This window comes from Dermacentor variabilis, chromosome 3, assembly GCF_050947875.1.
Source record: "Dermacentor variabilis isolate Ectoservices chromosome 3, ASM5094787v1, whole genome shotgun sequence".
In the NCBI taxonomy this organism is placed as follows: Eukaryota; Metazoa; Arthropoda; class Arachnida; order Ixodida; family Ixodidae; genus Dermacentor; species Dermacentor variabilis.
In genome coordinates, this window is record NC_134570.1 from 17,570,264 (window position 1) to 17,591,411 (window position 21,148).

Consider the following 21,148-nt stretch of genomic DNA (forward strand, 5'->3'; position numbering starts at 1 on the left):
AATGTATTGTTGTAAAGCTCAGTTATAGAAAAAACAGTATAATAATGTCCTATATTGTTACACTGGAATTGCTGTGAACATTACTAACGTGAAATGTATTGCACATATTGAACTCTGGGCACTTTTGCAGCCGCCAGTTGTGCTTTCACTCTTCCCCGCAGCATTAGCAGTGCATGCGACTGCTTTGGAGGGCCAATAGACAATATGCAAATGTCCGTAAGCAGGCTTTACGCCAGAGCCAACTTTCCGTAACAAAGATGGCTGCATTCCTGCTAGTAGCGCTGTTAAAGCAGAGATATGCATTTTGAAACCTTGCATGGTGCAGGGAACGAACATTGGCAAGAATGATTTCACTGACTTGTACGTTGATACTTCAATTGCGATTTTGGCTCGAGATGTGCCATCTTGGTTGTGTCAAAGAAGGTGTGAGGAAAAGTGTATTTGCAGGTTTTGCATATTGTCTATTAAACTGTCGTCCTTAACATTGTCCTCTTTCCAGGCACAATTTACACAGTTATGTAATTGGCTGCATATTACGAAGTGCCTTGTTATATCACGTAAGCTAAGCAACTGTAGTGTCAGTACTTGGGAAGCCTGTGCTGATGGCTCCCTCTCTACCACTGAATAGTTTATATGTCTTGCTTGAGGAAGCCATTTACAACAGACGTCCCTGCTTCCCCTCTGTTTAAATGGCACTTTTTAAGTTTTAATGCTCTTTTGTGCTAAACTGGCAGGCTGGTATCTCTGTTGGCTAAAGAAAGCAATCTGTGAGACTAATTTTATTTGGGGACACGTCATGTGCGTCAAAAATAAAATTTATGATATTTTTGCATGGTTTTTTACCATAATAGTTATGTTACCAATGTGGCATAATATATCTTTAAAAAGCACTAGTTGGCTGCACAATTGCAAGAGCAACAAGACTCGCTTTAAGACGCAGTTGTAATGCCACAATAATTATGCTTATTTCTAGTAGCTGCTGCTCCGGCATGATGCTGTGGGTTCGACTACCAGCAACAGCAGCCACGGCATCCTGTGTATTATGTGTACAATGAAATCGCAATGAACAAAACTACACAGTGGTTCAATGCAAGTGAGTTATATTGCAACATAGGTCCAGAATTACAATGGTTTGAGCGTTAAAGTCAATGTCCAGCTCAGCAGCATGCAAGGCAAGGCTAGAATCAGTGGAGCATCCATTCATTTTGATGTTTGCAAAGCCAATTTATCTGTCCTTAACGTTTTAGTACCATGCTGCACTGAAAGAAATTATAGGTGCAAGTTCCAGCATAGAGAACAAATCTGGGTCTACCATATTCTACTAGTGTAGGAAGCAAATGCTCACAATGGACAATGGGCATCCCGTTAGAGCAAAGCAGTATCGTAGAGTACTAAGGGAAAGCAGCACATAACTTGCAATGATGAAATGGTTGGTGCAGCATTGCAGGATATTTAGGCTGGCGACAGTTGTGGTCCACTAGTGCCATAAGCAGAAAGTGGCTCTTAAAGAAAAAGGTTCCTCATGTTGCTTTTATGCTAGCCTGATGCCACACATGCTGCCTTATATGATCTTAAACTGTTGGAAGCACAATATGTATGCTGTTGCTGAGCCAATTGTCAGCTTGTTTTCCAGGCATGAAGAAACAGAATCTCGCTTCCACATACCATGATCTGCGCTTTTAAAGCGAAGCTGTCTAACTCTAGCCCCCATATGCATTCCCTGTATGCATTCCCAGCTGGAGTACCCTAAGCAGCTTAGGTCCATATCGGGGATACGGCATGTGGACAGGAATGGAGACAGGTCCCTAGGGGAGAGGAAGAAAGAGAGTGACGACAGCGCTGTATCAATGGAGGTGGGTAGAGGGAGAGGGGGAGGAGTGTGATGATGGCACCTGCACATGTGGCCTGCACACTTCTGTGATTGTGATGTCACGTGCATCAGAGGTGCCAGCACGGCTGCAGCAGCAGTTGTGGTAGGTATGGGAGGTATGGTGACTGCGGCAGCGCTTGTGTCAGCGTAGTGTGGTGGCACTGCTGTAGTATGATGTCATACATGGTATATACAAAACTGGGATGCATGCCTTAGAGCACTGCAAGAAACTGGAGATGGCGACAAGGCGCAGCACATTCACGCCAGAGAAAAAAAGAAGAGAGGCATTGACAGCAGAAACGCAAATACAACCAGTGGGAGCAGAACCGTGCAAACGCAGAGAATGATTTCATAATGTATGTAGCCCATGTATGCAGCCTAATCAGCTTTGCTGGTAATCCGCCCCTATTCGCCCCTGTTCTGCAAGTTGCCATGTATTTCTGCCACTTTTCTAGAAATACTCCTTCAGTTTTACATTTAAATAAAAAGCTGCTTTTCAAGTCTGATGTCAAATGTTTTATTTCTACCAGAAACACTTCTAATTTTTACATTTAAGTTTAACATAAAACATTCCTTTCTAAATAGAAATGCTACCTTGTTTTCTCTGTCGCTAGTTGACACAGGACTTTCAAATGTTAAGCAAGCAGTGATGAAACACTGGAAGTTCCGCGGAGACTTGGTGAGCCTATGTAGCTGTGGGACATTTTGCTGTTCAATTACAGTGCCAAAATGCAGTACACTTACGTATGCACAAAGCAAACAGAACCACTCAGCTGCCTCAATAATTCTGAATATTAGCTGTTTCTATCCAAGGCATATCAGTTGCACTATTACTACTACAGAAGTAAAAAAAAATTCTAGCCCTCTGCATAAATGCCGCGACAAGTATGCCTGCCTTCTTGCAAGTCTTACAGCCATGATGTGGCACAACAGTGCATATTCAGTCTCTAAGTCAACAACAGCATGACCAAAATTTCACGTATCTTTGGTGCACATCAATTAACAGTATAAATAATGCCACTGAAACAACAACATGATAAGTTTATAACCTGAGGAAAAATGAATGTCACAGCTGTGGACTTTTATGTTGCACACTCTTCATCCAAGAAAGAAAAAAAAGATACACCACACTCAAGGCAGAATCTGCAAGAGATCTGCAGTGCAAAAGTATAAGACGCGCGCACACGTCAATAATTGTGATCCTTAGGCAGCACGTACACAACACTCACACTGGCCGAGGAGAAGGTCCTTGGAGCAGCCTCATGACTAGCAATCACAGACACAGCAACACATGGTGTGATGACTTAATGGCTGGGTGCAGAAGCGGTGACTTGGCGTGGAGTAGGTCACGATGAATGGTAAGCACAGTTTCTTGGTGAAGTGAGGTATGAACGCGCTCAAATCAGCAGATACCGGCATGCAGTGCACTTTGGAAAAACATTCACGATGTCCGATTATCACAACTTGAAAATTAAGTAAAAGGTACTGCATTTCCGGCCACATACTTAAAACAATCACCAGCTAACTGACCAGCGACACAAATTTGTGCAGACGGCACTTGCAGCAACTTGAGTATTTTCTTGGCAGGCACTCCTATTTACGGCCCATGGGTGCTTTTCACACAAACACAAAATAAATCAGCACAATATTTAGCAAAAGCACAAATTCCTAGACAAGAAAACCAAAACTGCACAGTAAGCATCCACATTGTAAGTCCGATCAATTATGTCAGATAACAACCAAGGTAGCTGGAACTACTGCACATCACAAGACGCATAATCTCCACATTGCCATGCAATGACCTCAACATGAAAACACCCTATTTTTGTACTTTAGTTTCTACACTTGTTCCGAAACGTCAGTTCCAGTACAGTAAGCATTCTAAGACAGCTAGGAAATTGTCCACAGAAAACTATTCAATGAAAAGCAAAACAACGAAAATTCAAGTTCACAACGGTCGGACAAAAGACATGACGTGCTATCAGTAACAAAGTGCTTACGTTGCTCCAAGTACTGCCTGCACAAACCTCAGGTTTAGTATGAATTATGTAACCTGCTATACACACAGGTAGGTCTCACTGGCAAAACAATGATAAGTTTAGGCACAAAAACAGTGAAGAGATGCACTGTTCAAACAGAGGGCACAACAAGCTACAAACCATGTACCAAAACTAGAGTAGTGCTTTTCCTGCCTCCCTACAAACAGCCAACCGCCTAAGTAATGAGAAGCACAAATAACACAACGATCACTGCCTTTGGGGCATCCATATGTTAAAAATTCGGCAGAAACTCATAATTTATATGCAATATCTATCATCTGGCCACAAGTTTGAGGCTATGTACAGGCACACACGGGCAATCCACTCAGCATATATCCCTGCAGCCATTTTACAACATTCATTCAGAAACAACTAGGGAACTGTGCAGCTACTACACCTCTCTAGGGAGTTGTTAATTTAGCAAGACAGTGCACACTCATACCTGCTGCAGAATGTGCAAGTTATGCCAGGTGGGGTAACTCCAGAACATTTCAAATCTCACCTGGCTATAGAGCTTATGCATTTCATTCCATGCAGCATGGCCAAGCAGCACTTACTGGCATGTTCAACACTTTGTCACACTGCCTCTGCTACGAATGCACTATGATGGTTGATCTGTCACTTCTCATCATGTTTATGCATACAAACAAATCTGCACTGGCTGTTTCTTTTATCAGAGAGGGAGGGAGAAAAAGAACACGCCAAGGCCATTAAATTATGCTGCCCTTCAAGCAGATGTTGCAATCACTTTTTGCGATGTGGGCAAAACGTATTTAGCTGTCCAGCTAAAAAGATATCGGGCAAATTATCTTACAAGCCACATGTGGTACCGTGGTTTGTAGCTTCAAATGCTTGGCGATTTGAATGCCAGGAAATTTTTTACATCACAATCTCCAGGAAGCCGTCTTTCCACATAGGAAGAAGAGAAAAGGGCTGCGCAAGCATGGCATAAATAGACAACCCAACAACAACAAAAATGCAAGTACTGCTGCTTGTGGGTTGAAGGGATGGGAGCAGAAGGGCTGGCTACTTCATGCACTCCGGCCAGTACTGGATGTAGTAACGTTTTGTGGTGCCTTCAAACAACCTGTCCAGCCAGTTGGGCAGTCCATCAAGCAGGTGCTCCTCGAAAAGAATGCTGCCGTACATGTCTGAGTCGGTTTCTTCAGACCGTGCGAGTAGCCGTCCCGATTCCATGTCGCTCGTTTCGGAGCCGCTGCTCGAGTCTTCCAATCCGACAAAGTCCCCAGCACTCTCTTTCTTCTGTGTCACATAGAGGAACAGAAATGAGAAAGCAGAATGAGTTTAGGGCTTTCCATTCATAACCCTGCCACATGCGCTTCTGAGTTAAACTGACTTACACTAAAACCACTAGTTCAGGCAACAGATCAAAAGATATAGCATCAATGCGGCTTCTCAGCTACCCTACAAGAACCTGCACACCTAAGCTCTCTCAACAGTTAGTTTTTTACAAGCACAATCATTTACATAACATGACGTCTAGCAAAGTTCATGTGACAGTGTTACAATCAACTTTTATTATTCGACCATGAAAGAACGAACGAAATTGGGTGTTTTATCCAGCAGGTGCAATTACAAGAGGAGGCAGAAAAAACATTCAAACACACCGCTGCTTTACGCAGCAGTACTTTGCCCGATACTAATTCACACCTATCTTTTAGTGAGTTGAAAGCGGAAGACAACGTACATCCTTATCTAACATGTATTCTTGTCTAACAAGAAAAATTCAACATGCCCCTGATCCTGGCAATCCAAAAAGGATTAAACAGAGTTTACCTTGAAAGAACGAAATTTATTCTCACTTAATGTCCATCATTGTCACTCGGACAACTTCTTATTGCTACGGGCCACAGCATGTCATTCTCCATGAAGTTCACTGTTTAGCTATAGGCATTGTATAAGGGGACATTGCACTAGCGCGTAAAGGTCACAGACAGGAACATGAAAAAAGACACACCGAACGCTAGTTTTTCATGTTCCTGTCCGTGTCCTTTCTGCAATGTCCTCCTATATGAATAACCACCAACTAGCCCAGTTTTCTGCCTTAAATAGCTATAGACTACAGAGCCACATAATGTGTTTTCGGCATAATGGGAGTCATTCTCCATGCAATACAATCGCAGCTAAGCAATATGCTTCATCAAATCACCTGCACAACGTCGTGGAGCACATAAAAAAATTTCCATTTTCACTCTCAAACGTGATGCTAGACATTAAGAAATGGTGCACTTTACCACACAACAAACACGGAATGAAATGAATTATTTTTATTAAATTAAAAAAAAAAACTGTGCAGGAAACTGTGAACTCTTCCCTCCACATTCTTCTCCCTCGCATCGAAAAGTAAAATAATACTCACTTGCAAAAAAATGGAATATTAATCAAGGCAGACCATAAATCAAGTCTACCTGAAATTTGCCTCTGTGGCGGTGGAGCATGCTGCTGGGTTTAGTATTCAAGCTGCACATTGTTTATTATGCTTCATTTTCAATTTTCGCTCACTTGGGACTACTCAGAGTCAAAGGATGTGTGCACTAAACAGGTAAAGGGGGTTCCCAGCTAGTCTGCAAGAAAAGCTTTTAAAAAATAATGAAAATAAAAATAATAATTTAAAAAATGCAATGGTGCAACGCAAACACTGGATGGTTGGCACTGCGAAGAGGTGAGAGGCCATCGCAACTAAATAATAAACAAGACGTTCTCGTTTGAATTAGGCAGTAAAATGCGCCATATTGCCAGATTTGCTTCAGTTATTTATGCTAATAGGTGCTCGTATGGTGCAGGAGGAAAGCAAAAGTGTGATGCCCATCTCTGTGTCGTACACACAGAGATGGGCATAAGCGCATATGTGGTGTTACGATTGGCCAGCAGAGGTAGTGATATTCTAGCCTCTCCTGCACCCCTCTGACGGATCACTTCGTGAAGCTAACCATGCGTCCCACAGTCCTGCGGTGTCACCAAGTTGAGACATGTTTGGCAGATTGAGTGTTGTTCGTTGGTTTGCTGTCACTGTCACGGACCGACAGGAGCAAAAGACACCTGCAAAAGGGTGTTCCACGGCATTTCCTCACAGACTCAAGCAACCGCCACGGTAATTTGACAGATGCTACAGCTATGTGTGTCATCCCAGGTATGCTGTGTCATCCCAGGAATCAAGACACGTCAGCTTGAGTCAAGTGAGCCAGTCCCCATCTACGAAGCTCCCCTCCTTTCTGTATGTTCAACGAACACAGGTGTGGGAGTGATTGTGTGAACTCTCGCCCTCAACGCAGTTCCTTCGACGACACTGGACGCTCCGATTGGATGAAGGTAGTGCGGCAGATTTCCCTGGCCCAGGGATCTAGGGAGAAGAGAGGGGGTTTAAGCAAACTTTTTCAGCTCCTCAGTATGTGCTTTAATTCAGTCATGCTAGACTGTTGAGACATAACATTCTCTACTCCTCATCTAGATATTGTATATAAACCCAGTATTTCTCTTTCTCGATGAGGACACTTTCGTCCCTTCAACAATGTCCTTAGCCTGGATGAGTCGGACGACGGCATGGGCCAGCTACCCCTTTTGACATGCCGAACCCTAACTCTTACAACTGGCTCGCAGCAGTGAGACGGGCTTCGCAATGTGGCGCTGTCTCTGCGGTGAGTGTTTGGTTTTTGCTTTGACTCTCTCTAAGCTTCATTTTGTGGTTGCTCAGTTTAGAACAGTAGGGAAGCTGCATTGCTGATTGTTAGCTAGGTTGTGTTTAACTAGCTATGTTTAACGAGCAGGACCAAGGCAGTAAAACAGCAATCATGGATTTGAAGATAATGCTGACAGACGAATTGTTGGTTGTTGGTGATGAATGGGGCCTAAAGGTACACAAGGACATGAGGAGATCAGAAATATCAAAGCTCATTTCCGAACAGGCCAGTGAGGAGGACATTGTAATTGGGTCAGAACTTTTTAAAAAAACAGAGAAACAGGACGGAGAGAGAAGAACCGGAAAGAGAGAGAAAGAATGAAGAACAGGACAGAGAGGACATGAGAAAGATTGTGAACTAAGAAAAATGCAACTAGACCTTGAAAGTAAACGTTTGGAGTTGTCTCAAGAGAGTGAAGACGCTCTGGAACAATCAAGTGAGGCAGAATCATACCACATGGACAAGCTGTTAAAGCCATTTAAGTTGGGAACGACATAGGTTTGCCCCTAGGAAATTTTGAAAGGACTTGCGAGAAAATGAACTTCGCTCCAACTACATGGCCCCAGCAGTTGCTGTCTATGTTGCCGTGTAAAGTTGCTGAAGTAATCGCCAGACTCAGTGCACAAGATGCATATGATTCTGCACAGGTTATGGCTAGCCTTTTGAAGTACAGCTGAAGCTTTCCAGCAGAGGTTTCAAAGCACAAGCAAGAAGGATAGCAAGAGACTACCGGAGTTTGAATATGGCTTAAAGGCAAACCTAGTCAAGTGGTTGAAAAGTGCAGAAGCGTACGAGAGCAGAGACATGATTATCGAATGCATATGTCTAGAGCAGTTTTATAAAAGCATCCCACAATTTGTGAGGTTGTGGGCGCAAGACAGAGGAAACGTAGACATTGTAGAAAGGTCGGCCAAATTAGCTGAAGAGTATGCAATGCCTAGAAAGCTGAGCGCCGAGAACGGAAGTTTGGACGGTTGAAACGGACTGCGAAACCAATTTTCATTCAAAAAAGGATTGCAGACGAAACGACCGGAGCATGTAGACGCGGATAAAAGGACGTCAAAAAAGAGTGAGGAGAAGTCAAATGGTGAAACCGTTCAAAAAAAGCAGAAAAGGGAATTCAAATCTTTTAGACCGATCTGTTGCTATAAGTGCCACACAAACTTGGACATATCGCTGTGAACTGCAGGAAGCCTAGCATAGTTTTCTCCTCTGTGAATGAAAGAGACGAGAACATGGAACTTTTACGCCCATATCTTCACAACCTGCATATTAATGAAAAACCATGCCAAGTGCTATGAAACAGTGCCGCCACCATGGACATTGTCCATTCAACTTACGTGACAGTAGATGACTTCACTGGAGAAGTAGCATGGATTAAACAGGTTGCAGAAGAACACAGCATGTGTCTGCCGATGGTGAAAGTTGAAAAATCAGTGGGCCATTCAGGAAGCTCGTGACCGAAGATAGTTTCCAAATTCTTGTTGCTGCAGTACCCTTACATTTTTTCAAATCGGCCAGATCAGTTACTGCGTGAGAAGGGACTGAAACTTGGAGAGGGCTAGTACAGGCGTTGACGCGATCCCTAGCTCGTCAAATCGCACTGGTTTCATATGAAAATGCGAAAGCTGCTCCAGCAGAAGTAGCAAAAAGAAGGTAGCCTCGGCAATAAAAACTGAGCTAGGCTCAAGGGATGAAAAAGCGACTGAGGAAATCTTGCCACCTGATCAGCCCAACGAAAACGTATCACAAGGCATGTGTCAAAGTTCACACATGCAGGGAGAGCCAGCTGATGCACTTGCAAGTGGGACAGGGTCGTTACCATCACCGACCTCAAAGAACTTCGATCGGCTCTTATGTGTAGGTGGAGAGTCACTGGCAGCCAAGCAAAAAAATGACATCAGCCTAGCTATACTACATGCAACAGCTAAAGAAGGCATTGCTACGCGCAATGTGACGATGCAAAAGAAAGACGCCTTGTTATATCGGCACTGCAGAGACCGAAAGGGCAGATTTCTAGATCAGTTAGTCACACCTACTAAGCACAGGGAGGTCCTCTTGGGTTTCTGTCGTGGAAATGGTTGGTCTGGCCACCTAGGCATAAACAAATCGAAAGAAAGGTTGCTTATGAAATACTACCGGCCTGGCTGTATTGGAGATGTAGAAAGCTTTATGAGATCATGCGAGACCTGCCAGCAGTTGGGTAAACCAGGAGAAACATGGAAAGCTCCCCTAAAGGTAGTGCACTTAATATCAGAACCTTTCAGATGACTTGTGATAGACATGGGAGGGCCTCTACCAAAGACAAAGTCAGTTTACAGGTACCTGTTTACCATGTTGTGTCCGACCACAAAGTTTCCGGATGCAATCCCTCTGAAAAAACTCAGCTCCATCGAAGTAGTAGACATGCTTTTGACAGTATTCGCGAGAGTCTGGTTTCCAGCCGAAATTCGGGCAGATCAAGGGCCAGTATTCACCAGCTCACTGGCTTCCACATTCTTACAAAAGTGTGGGTTAAAGTTAATACACAGTTCCGTCTGTCACCTTCAGTCAAATAGCGTGGAGAGGTGGCATTCAGTGCTTAAGTGAGATTTAGGGGCACTCTGTTACAAGTACAAGCACAAGGAGGACTGGAAGAATTGTCTTCCAGCTACTTTGTTTGCTTTGCAAATGTTTCCTAATGAGGCTACAGGGTTCTTGCCAGCAGAACTAGTGTGTGGGAGATCACACCGTTCCCCACTGAGAATGTTAGGAGGGATGTGGTAGGAAGGGGGAAAGAGTCAAACAGTGGTAGAGTACATGCTTAATCTGCTGGAACGGCTAAGCGCAACACAAGAGCTAGTCGAAAACAACATAGGCATGGCACAAAAGAAGGCCAAGCTCTATTAGGACAGGAATGCAAGGCTTCGAACGTTTAACGCTGGGGACCAGGTAATGATCCTCAGACCTTCAAGAAAGAACAGGCTTGAAGTTTACTCGGACGAACCCGTTAGACTGTTGCACTAACTTTCGGACACTAACTATGCTCTGAAAGTGCCCAGTCGCAGGAAGGAGGTGAGGATATACCACTGCAATTTGATGAAGCCGTACGTGGAGCAGAGCGGAGTTGTTAACTTTACCATCAAAGAGCCGAATGACATCAATACCAAGTTTAATGAGTGTAAGGCAACCTCCAACTCTGAAGTCAGCCTGGAAGAAGTTGCAGAACACTCGGTAAGCATGGTCTTAAACTCGAGCAGCTAGATGAGCTAAAGGGGCTGCTAGGAAAATATCTCGATAGATTCAGCAATCAGCCCGGTAGAACCGAACTAATAATGCATGAAATAGAGCTGACGTCAAATGAACCCGTAAGATCAAAACCTTACAGGGTGTCTCCGCGACAGAGAAAAATTATGGAGGCAGAGATACAGTGCATGCTAGAGTTGGGAGTTATTGACCTTGCTGAGAGTTACTACACATCACCGCTAATACTAGTGGAAGCCCCTAACAAGGACCCTCGTCCGCGTGTTGACTACAGAAAGTTAAATGCCATCACTAGGGTCATCACAATGTTGGGTACCCAATACCCAACATTGAGGAACGAATTGAAAGAGTTAGCACTGCTAAATACATTTCAACTATAGATCTCGTGCGGGAGTACTGGCAAGTTCCCCTTGCAGAAAGTGCCAGCCGCTATGCCGCATTCATCTCACCTGTAGGCACTTTTTGCCCTCTCACACTCAGCTTTGGGCTGAAGAACGCACCGTTTAGCTTCTCTAAGTTAATGGATATTGTCCTAAAAGACTTGCAGGAGTTCGCACTGCCATATCTTGATGATGTCGCAATTTTTTCTGACAGCTGGAAACAGCGTGTATCGCATCTAAAGCAGGTGTTCTTGTGGTTGAGGGAAGCAGGTTTAACAATGAAGGTGGGAAAATGTAGGTTTGGCTGCTTGCAGGTTTATCTGGGCCATTTTGTCAACCAGGGCACGAGAGGGCTGGCCAAGCTGAAAACAGCTACGAATGCAGATTTTTCGCAACTGCACACCAAAACAGACATTTGTTCATTTCTGGGACTTGTTGGGTACTATCGATGGTACATTCCAAATTATTCGCAAATAGTAAGTCCTTTAATGGATCCACTCCAAAAGGGAGCCCCGAGTAACGTGCACTGGGATAAGGACAAAGAGAATGCTTTCCAAGGTTTGAAAATGTTATTAGTTTCTTGTACTGTGCTTCGCGCACCGGACTATACAAAGAAATTCATAGTTCAACACGATACAAGCGACAGGGGAATGGTCATGGTAATCAGTCAGGTTGACAATGATTATGGGGAACATCCTATTTTCTATGCCAGTCATAAACTAACTGTAAGAGAGGAAGCCTATAGTGCTTCAGAGAAAGAATGTGCCTGTTTGGTTTGAGCAGCCCAGAAGCTGTTGTGTTACTTGTACGGAGTGAGATTCATCTTCGAGATCGACCAGTGCCCTGACACGGCTTAATCAAATGTCACCAAAAAAATGGCCGCATGCTCCGATGGAGCCTCATCCTCTATTAGATATAAGATATTATATATATATATATATTATATATATATATATATATATATATATATATATTATATATATATATATATATATTATATATATATATATATATATATATATATATATATATATTATATATATAATATTATATATTAGATCTCTATTAGATATAAGAAGGGCAAGTTGCATAGCAATGCGGATGGCTTGAGCAGGCTAATTTGAAACTCATGCTGCGTTTAGGGATCCCGCCTATTTCCTTTTCTTTCTTCTTCCTTCTTTTTTAAGCCAAGCCTTTTCAAGCCTTTTAACCCCTTTCATTTAGCAGGACTCCATCCATGATTGCTAACTTTGTTGGCACGAAATTCCTTCGAAATCTGCATAGCGAAATGCAGTATTTTTTGTTTCTGCACCCATGTTTTCTTTGAGGCCTGGCGGGTCTAAAGTGAGATCAAAGGTACTTCATCTCTGTGCAGAGCGTGTTGTGGGGTTTGCTTTGCTGCTGCCTGTCACTGTGAGATGTTTTGGGGTGTATGTCAGCATTTCGGAGCTGGTTGCAGCAAGCCAAGTCATCCCCCTTGCCACCAGGCATTCTCTTCCTGCCCAGCAGTTATCAGCACTGGCCATTCAAGATTTTGCGGGCCACGGAGGAGCTGTTACGATCAGCCAGCAGGGGTATTGACCTTCTAGCCTCTCCTGCACCCCTGCGATGAATCGATTCATGAAGCTAACAATGTGTACCCTTCGGACAGTCCTGCGGCGCCAGCAAGGCAAGACACGTTTGACGGATTGAGTGTTGTTCGTTGGTTCGTTCACTGTCGCCGTCACAGATCAATGGGAGCAAAAAACTCCTGGAAAAAGTTCTCCAGCCTTTTCTCACAGACTCCGGTAACTGCCACAGTTGTTTCACAGATGCTACAGCTAACTGCTGTGTCATCCCAGGAACCAAGACCTGCAAGCTTGAGCCAAGTGCGACAACTCCTGTCTACGAAGCTCCCCTCCTTTCTGTATGTTCAACGAACACAGGTGTGGGAGTGATTGTGTGAACTCTCGCCCTCAACGCAGTTCCTTCGACGACTTTGGACACTCCGATTGGATGAAGGTAGTGCGGCAGATTTCCCTGGCCCAGGGATCTAGGGAGAAGAGAGGGGGTTTAAGCGAACCTTTTCAGCTCCTCAGTGTGTGCTTCAATTCAGTCATGCTAGACTGTTGAGACTTAACATTCTCTACTCCTAATGTAGACATTGTAAACAAAACTCAGTACTCCCCGTTCTCGATGAGAACATGTTCCTCCCTTCAACAACATCCTTAGTGTGGATGAGTCGGATGATAGCATGGACAAGCTATCCCTTTTGACAGGCCCTATTCCAACTATTACAATGGCCACTGGTGGAGCTGACGTGCCAGAAAATGGTCTATTGGTGTGACTACTGGAGTTAGACGTGTGCATTGACAAATCATGTTCTCAAGGAAGAGAGAACATCTGCTTGACAACTGCCACTAAATACAGCACAATGCCTGCTTGCTCTACAGTGGGAAAGGGTACATAAAGTAAAAATACATAGGCAATGTGCATATTGTGGAGATGTGTTGGCGCAAGGCTTACCCTAAGAGCAACGGTCAGGAAAGGGCACGAAACTCCTCCACTCCACAATGCACAAAGGTGCTACAGCAGGGTTCGTCGACTCTCTGACATGTTGCAGAGAAGACTACGGAATCAGATTGCCAGCAAATAAGGGTTTGTTAACCCAAGATACAACACTGTGTGGCAGTCACAGCGCTTACGGGCAAAGGCTCATTGCAAGACCGATCAAGTATGCGTGTCCGTTGCACTAGGGCTAACTGATAGTGGTCCACCAGGCGCGAGAACGAGAAGTTGTGGGAGTAAAGGTCCCACGTAACCAACTCGTTGTGGGCCTGTGAGAATTCTGCCACAGCGATGAAGCACTCAGCGGAAGTGAGCTTGGTTGGAGATGGCGTCCGGGTGCTGCCACTCGAGAGGCCAATCAGGGCAAGTCCCGGTGACTTATGCTCGCGCATCACTGCGGTGACTCGATGCCAGGAGGGAGAAGCACAGTTTGCACAGCAGCTCTGACACATGGCCATGTCTGTCATGTTGCTCCTGGGCGGCATTTCCCAGAGATTGAGCTAAGCGCCAGCCACACAAGCATGTGCTGGAGGTCTAGGTGCCCACACCTCGATCCCCACAAAATACAGTAGAGCCTCGTTGATGCGATCCTGTTTCACATGATTTCCTGGCACCAACATTTATAATCGAGGACACACAAAAATTACCCAATATAGTTTAGCTTCTTTTTTACCAGTTAATACATTCCCAGAAAACAGGGTCTTTTGGCACCAACGTTCAGTACATCAAACTATGATTGTAGGCTACATTTTCCGGCCGCTGGATCTCGTGTCAATAAGAAAAGGTACGAGGTATACGCGATCAAGAGCGGTAAGCATCGTCAACTTGCACATACTGCATGCAGAGAAGAAAAGGATGTTATGTGAACAGGGCTAAATGGAGCAAAAAAGAAAAAAAGCTGCATGGCACTCAATATCTCACTTGCATAAGATACACCAATAGTCAAGGGACTGAAATATGCAGACCTGTTGCAAAGCTTGAGCGAAAACACTGCAGCAGTAAGTGCAAAATTTTGTTAGAAAAAAAAAAAGAAAAATGCAGGTTAGTGTAGATTGTCTCAATTCCCCACCTACTGTTTGTTGTGCCATTATTGGAAATTCAAAATTCTGTTCCATGAACTAATGTTACAGACCCTTCAAGGGCAGTAAGAAAATCATGCTAGACTGGCAGAATATGTTTTTGAGGCTCCCTGATGAAATTTTCGCTCATAAGAAAGGAAAACTGCAATTGAAGGCAAAATTTCTGGGTTCATAGGGTATCCTCATAAGTCAAAACTTCTCTTATGTAAAAGAGCTTTATTATTGGCTGGTGTTTGGGTGCCAAATACCCGTGAGAGTGATCTGCGGGATAATGAAACAATTGAATATCCGTCCCTGACAGTTTCGGACAGCCCAAGGAGTGCTCTCAGCCAATGAGCGTTGTGTATGCAGCATATCGGGCAGACCTGGATAGCCAGGGACAACAAATCAAGGAGGCCCAACCACGGCAGTGATCCAAAATCATTTGTGGCACTTGCATATTAGTTTTTGTGAGCATGGCCTGTTTATCAATTTCTCTTGTATGCAAATCATAGCAGCAACAATGCCACTGCTGTGATTAAAAAAAATTAAATTATGGGGTTTTATGTGCCAAAACCATGATCTGATTATGAGGCATGGCGTAGTGGGGGACTCCGGGAATTTGGGCCACCTGGGGTATACCTAAATATAAGTATAGGGGTGTTTTCACATTTCACACCCATCAAAATGTGGCCACCATGGCAGGGATTTGATACCGCGAGCCACTGCTGTGATGACTAAGATTTCTAAGTCTTTTGCGAATTTGGTTTTGACGTGCGGATGATGCTTACAGAACTTGAGAGCTTATATTTTATTTTACTTTTAGGCACAATCAAATGTTTCACCTATAATTACCAATTAATTACCTCTGACCATTTCTTGAAATTACACACTTCTGTGTTTCCAGCAAAGCTGAAACGTAGTGACTGATTCGAAGTGTAACACACCTTCTTGATCACTGCTGGCTCTAGGTGCTTGGCGTGGTAGACGCAGAAGTACTTGCGGTGCCCATTGAGGGATAACACAGTACCAATGCAATTTTTAGGGTTGATGTTGAGTGGCCGTCGAACAGCCAGTGTCTGAGCGAGGATCTTGCGATACCACTCCAAATTCTTCTCCAGCAGGAGCATGGCGAACATGAGAGTCTTGTTCCTGGCATGGAACAAAAAACAGCTCAATATTATCGAAGAATGAAAACCACAAAAAAATGATCAGCACAGTAAGGAATCCCACATTATACCTGAAAACTAGTTATTAGAACCGGATGAAGAATTCGTTTAGTGAACGATGATGGCACTGGCCCAGAAAGACAGCTGATGCATTTTCTCATTGCAAAGTGAGCGTGCCTCTGAAAGTTGAGAATTTGTGACGAAATTCCAGAAGCACCTGTCAGTTACTCCAAGTGACCTATGAACAGCTGCTAACTAATATTTGCAGACCAACCATAATAGCCTTGGAATAAGCGAATGTTGTCATGACTTGCACAGTCCAGAATTTGGGGCTTTACAGTGCAAGTTTCACTCATAAGCACAGAGCACACACTCAAATCCTGGCTGTGTAGTACTAATTTGTTGCAATAATGACAAAAGGAAATTGAAAATGAAGGACCAGGAGCACCGTAACTGTCTCACTTCTCAGTGGACACCTCAACTGTCTCGCGGCCATGAGAAGCCGAGGCCGTGAGTGCGTGAGTGACCGAAGCTCGAGGCCATGAGTGCTCAGCAAACAACAAATCACTGATTGTTTGTGGCTCCAATGTTCATAAGTGTTCTGCGAGATCTGTGCCTCCAAGTCACAGTGCACTTAACTCAAGTACACTGAATTCCTTTAACAAACCACACTAGAGTGTGATTAGAACTTTCGCCATGTTCAAGAAGATTCACTGCAGATATGCAAGTTTTACCATTAAGCTACTATTGTCTGTTATTGTGACTAGATGTATTGGGGAATGTCTGCTATGGTTCGTGGTAATGGCGACATGGGTGCAAAAGGGCCATAGGAAGTTCCACAGAAACTGGAAACACCGCTTTGCCAAGTGCTCCAGGCCTCTAACAACAAGTGCACTTGGTGTGTACTGCATAGCTGCTTCAGAAGTTCCTTTCTGCTTAGGAAGTTGACTTTCCCAGTCAGATTATATACAGTGGAACCCCGGTTACACGTACCCCGATTTTGCGACATCTAAGGTTTTATGATGGATTAGAGCAGCATCAGCAACCTCCCCACAGAGACAATGCATTGAAAAGCTCAATTATAAGACGCGAGATAACGCACATCCCATCTCACACGACAACCAGTGCGAAACTGAGAACCCAACAGTAGACAAGAGATAAGCACCGCCAGCTTCCAGCAGCCCCCTCATGGCGCCGTTCCCTCTGCCAGGAAAGGGAGAGCACCCCTTCGCATGCAGAAAGCTCTGACTGGTTTCTGGTCTCGCTCCTAGTCATAGAGCTTCTCACTACCGTAAAACCTCATTAATTCGGATTTAACGGGATGGAAAAAAATGTCCGAATTCACCGAATGTCGAATTATCAAGGGTATCAAGAAAAGAAACAAATGCTTGCTATGTCAACATGCTTTTATTTACCGAATGAATGAGCCAATCCTCTTTCTATATTGCACAAAAGCAGTGCGGAAGCTGCTATTCTCATCATCTCGTGTCTGATTAGCGCTTGCAGCAGCGAAGACCTCGCGAATTCATTCACAGCGCAGCCACGGCGCGCATCTTTATCTGAGACAAGTTTTTTACTACCGTGGCACATCCAGATTATTTTTTTGCCAGTGAGCTGGTCACCGTTCATTGCGATGTAGCTGGTGCTCTTCATCCTAGAAAGCTTCGCAAAACAAAATTATTGTTTGGCGCAAACACTGCAGACGAAACCGCGGCCACTATCGACGCGACCATGGATGGCGACCTTGCTGTTCTGAAGGCATGTGGACAACGCATCCACTGAGTCAAAATGAACACCACCATTTGCTGCAACTGCAGACAAAACTGCGGTCGCTATCAACACAATCATGGATGGCGACTACGCAGTTATGAAGGCACGCAGCCGACGCACGTACCGAGTCAAAATGAAACTACTGTTTGCTGCAACCGCCGCAACCACTGTGGGCGAAACCGCAGCCGCTGTCGACGCCATCGTGGACGGCAACCTTGAGGTTCTGAAGGCGCATGGCCGACGCACGCACTGAGCCAAAACAAAACTACTGTTTGCCGCAACTGCCGCAGACGAAACCGCGGCCGCTGTTGACACGACCATGTATGGCAACTACGCAGTCATGAAGGCACATGGCCAACACGGTGCTATGTGCGGAGGTAAATACAAGAATAAAAACTTTAGAGGCACAAACAGGCACGATGCATTCTGGCACTACTGTCATTCACATACGATATTCCCTAGTGACTATGGCAATGCGAACTCTGCCATTTGATTTTGGTGGATGCTCACACCATTTTTGCTGTTTCTGTGTCGCACATTTGCGGCTCTCTGGCGCCTGCCGAGCTCCGCGTGTTGTCCGAATTAACCGCTTTGCGGCCAAATATGTCCAAATTAACGAGAGTTTCATTGAACTAAATAATGCATACGCCTGCCGAGACCAAAGGACGAGTCCAAATTATCTGATTTTCTGAATTACCGAGGGTCGAATTAATGAGGTTTTACTGTATATTGCGTAGAGGAAATCTGGCACTACCATCTATGGTACTCTACTAATGGGCACGTGCTGTCGTGGGAATGATAGCATTTCATTTTTCATTTCATTTATTGAAGCCTTAAAGGCCCGGAGGCATTAACACATATGGTGTTACACACATATTCACACAGCTTCACACACATATGGGTGTGTGAAGCTTCTGTTGGCTGGTGTTGAGTGAGGCTTCACCTAAGATGTGGATATGGCTGCACAGATAATGCATCTGTAAAATAAAATCTGTATGAAAGGTTTTCATTCACCCGTATTACATCTTTCGATGAAGTTTACTCACATGTAATGTAGAATCAATAAAAAAAAGGCAAGAACAGACTGTTACAATGCAAGTGCGAACCTTGTTGCCCATCCTCCAACTTTAGAGGCCTGCTGATACTTTTTAAGTTTCATATAATTGTACGTCCAAGTACAAGCCCTCGTAATTGATTAAAAGAAGTTTTTGTGCAACCTTCTCCCCTTTTCATTAATTTATCATTAAATAAATGCACCCCATCGGAACAATATTAAAGTTAAAAGCACTTCTTATGTCCAGTTAAATTGAACCATTGTGACAGATAGAATAGTGCTAGCCAGACGCACCTTCAATATGTCCTGGCTTTCCAAAAACAATGCCAATCCAAGGCCACAATATCCCGGCATTCCAATGCATATAACAGTGTCACAGCGCCAGTTTTCCCTCTATGTAATATTATGAGAAACTCTATGCTCCTAGCCTCCTTTTTCCTTCTCTCGCATTCACTGTCCTTTCATCATTTGTTTTCCTCCTCCCTCTTCGTGTCACTCAACCGGCGCCCGCCTTTGTCCCTTTGTTGCTGTCTCTATTGGCGTTTTCTCTCAGCAGCGCCTCCTCCCATCACTGGACGCACTGCAATGTGTAGAACAGCTTCACAGTGCCACTTTTCCCTCTAGGTAATATTTTGAGAAACTGCTCCTAGCCTCCCGTTTCCTTCCCTCGCATTAGTTGCCATCTCGTCATTCGTTTCCCTTCCCCCTCTTCACGTTGCTCAACCGCCGACCACCTTCATCCCTTTGCTGCTGTCTCTATTGGCGTTTTCTCTCAGCAGCGCCTCCTCCCCTCACTGGACGCATTGCAATGTGTACAACAGCTTCGGAGTGCCACTTTTCCCTCAAGGTAACATTTTGAGAAACTGCTCCTAGCCTCCCATTTTCTTCCCTCGCATTAGTTGCCATATCATCATTTGTTTCCCTTCCCCTCTTCATGTTGCTCAACCGCCGACCGCCTTCGTCCCTTTGCTGCTGTCTCTATCGGCGTTTTCTCTCAGCAGCACCTGCTCCCGTCACTGGACGCGTTCCAATGCGTACAACAGCATCGCAGCACAACTTCTACCTCTAAGTAATTATTGTGAGAAACTGCTCCTAGCCTTCTTTTTCCTTCCCTCACATTTGCTGCCCTCTCATCATTCGTTTCCTTTCCCCCACTTCATGTCGCTCAACCACTGACTGCCTTCGTCCCTTTATTGCCGTCTCTATCGGTGCTTTCTTTCAGCAGCGCCTGCTCCCGTCACTGGACACATTTGCATATACGGCCGACAGCATTCATGGCACTGCACCAAGCAAAAGCGCTGTCAACCGCATACTTCAAAGCGCAAATTGCTGTGTCTCACGAAAGTGAAACTATCTATGAAAGCGATCACCTGAGAATATCGCTCAAACGTGTATGGAAAGCACAAAAGCATGTGCAAAAACTGAACCAGTTAGCCCTCGGAAGGCATGTAGATCGGATCAGTCATGCATGTTCGTGCATGCAGTTCGGAGCTTTGTTTACGCATGAGAACACAAGACTTCTCACGCGTCTGTCGTTAGGTTTTTTGGTTTGCGTGGGCAACTTGTGGTATAATGCCGCACTTCTAGCTGCCACCGGATGAGGACCCTGCCACAAGTGCTGCAGTGCTTGCGCCTATATTCGAAGATTCGTTGCATAATGTTGACAACATTCGGAGATTTGTCTGTGCAGGTGGTGCCGCCATAGGTGACCTCGTTGCGGAGGTTGCTACGCTTAGAAGACAGCTTTTGCTACGTGAAATGGAGAAAAGAAATTGACAGATTTTTAAAAGCATGTAAATGAGAAAAGAATGTCTCAGCATGCTGATAGGCGCGGATTGCAGTACAGGGTATGCTAAATCTCTCTAATAAAGCGTGACTGGCACCTGTAATGCAGTATTCTTTTCGTACTTACATTTCTGGTGGTTTTGGTTGCCAAGTTCTGTAGAGTATTAATGCATATCTGAAACTGAAGCTACTCACAACTCTTTCGCTTGAAGCCGTGTATTATAGAGATAATTTTTATTGGTAGGATTATACAATGCTTGGATTATACAACGTTCTCACAGGGTCCACAGAAAGTCATACAGTCAAATCTCGTTAATTCAAACACACTTAATTCGAACTTTGGTTTATTCGAACTGACGCCAAGGTTCCGTAAAAGTTATGTGTATTCCAATGGGTGAAAATGCCTGGTAATCTGAACGCGCAAGTACTTGCAATAGTTAATTTGAATATACCGCCCTCCAACAATACTCTCAGCAGCGCGCCAAATCCTGCCGCGGCGTCTCCAACCAGCATTGCTCTGACCCCGCCACAAAGG

General features: G+C 44.5%; 1 protein-coding gene across 2 annotated transcripts in view; it reads right to left on the bottom strand.

The window, feature by feature from the left end:
- Positions 1 to 1,083: 1,083 nt before the first annotated feature.
- Positions 1,084 to 21,148, bottom strand: part of l(3)80Fg (dnaJ homolog subfamily C member 16 l(3)80Fg) — a 68,794-nt gene continuing 48,729 nt past the window's right edge. Inside the window, exons 12-13 of one of the 2 annotated variants that reach the window (XM_075684344.1) lie at positions 15,783 to 15,987; positions 1,084 to 5,172 (exon numbers count right to left, since the gene is read on the bottom strand). In XM_075684344.1, coding sequence (XP_075540459.1) covers positions 4,936 to 5,172; positions 15,783 to 15,987 — 442 coding nt within the window. In that variant the 3' untranslated portion in view covers positions 1,084 to 4,935. Of the gene's footprint in view, positions 5,173 to 13,112; positions 13,263 to 15,782; positions 15,988 to 21,148 lie in introns of those variants that run through there. The other variant, XM_075684345.1, reaches the window with a different exon arrangement.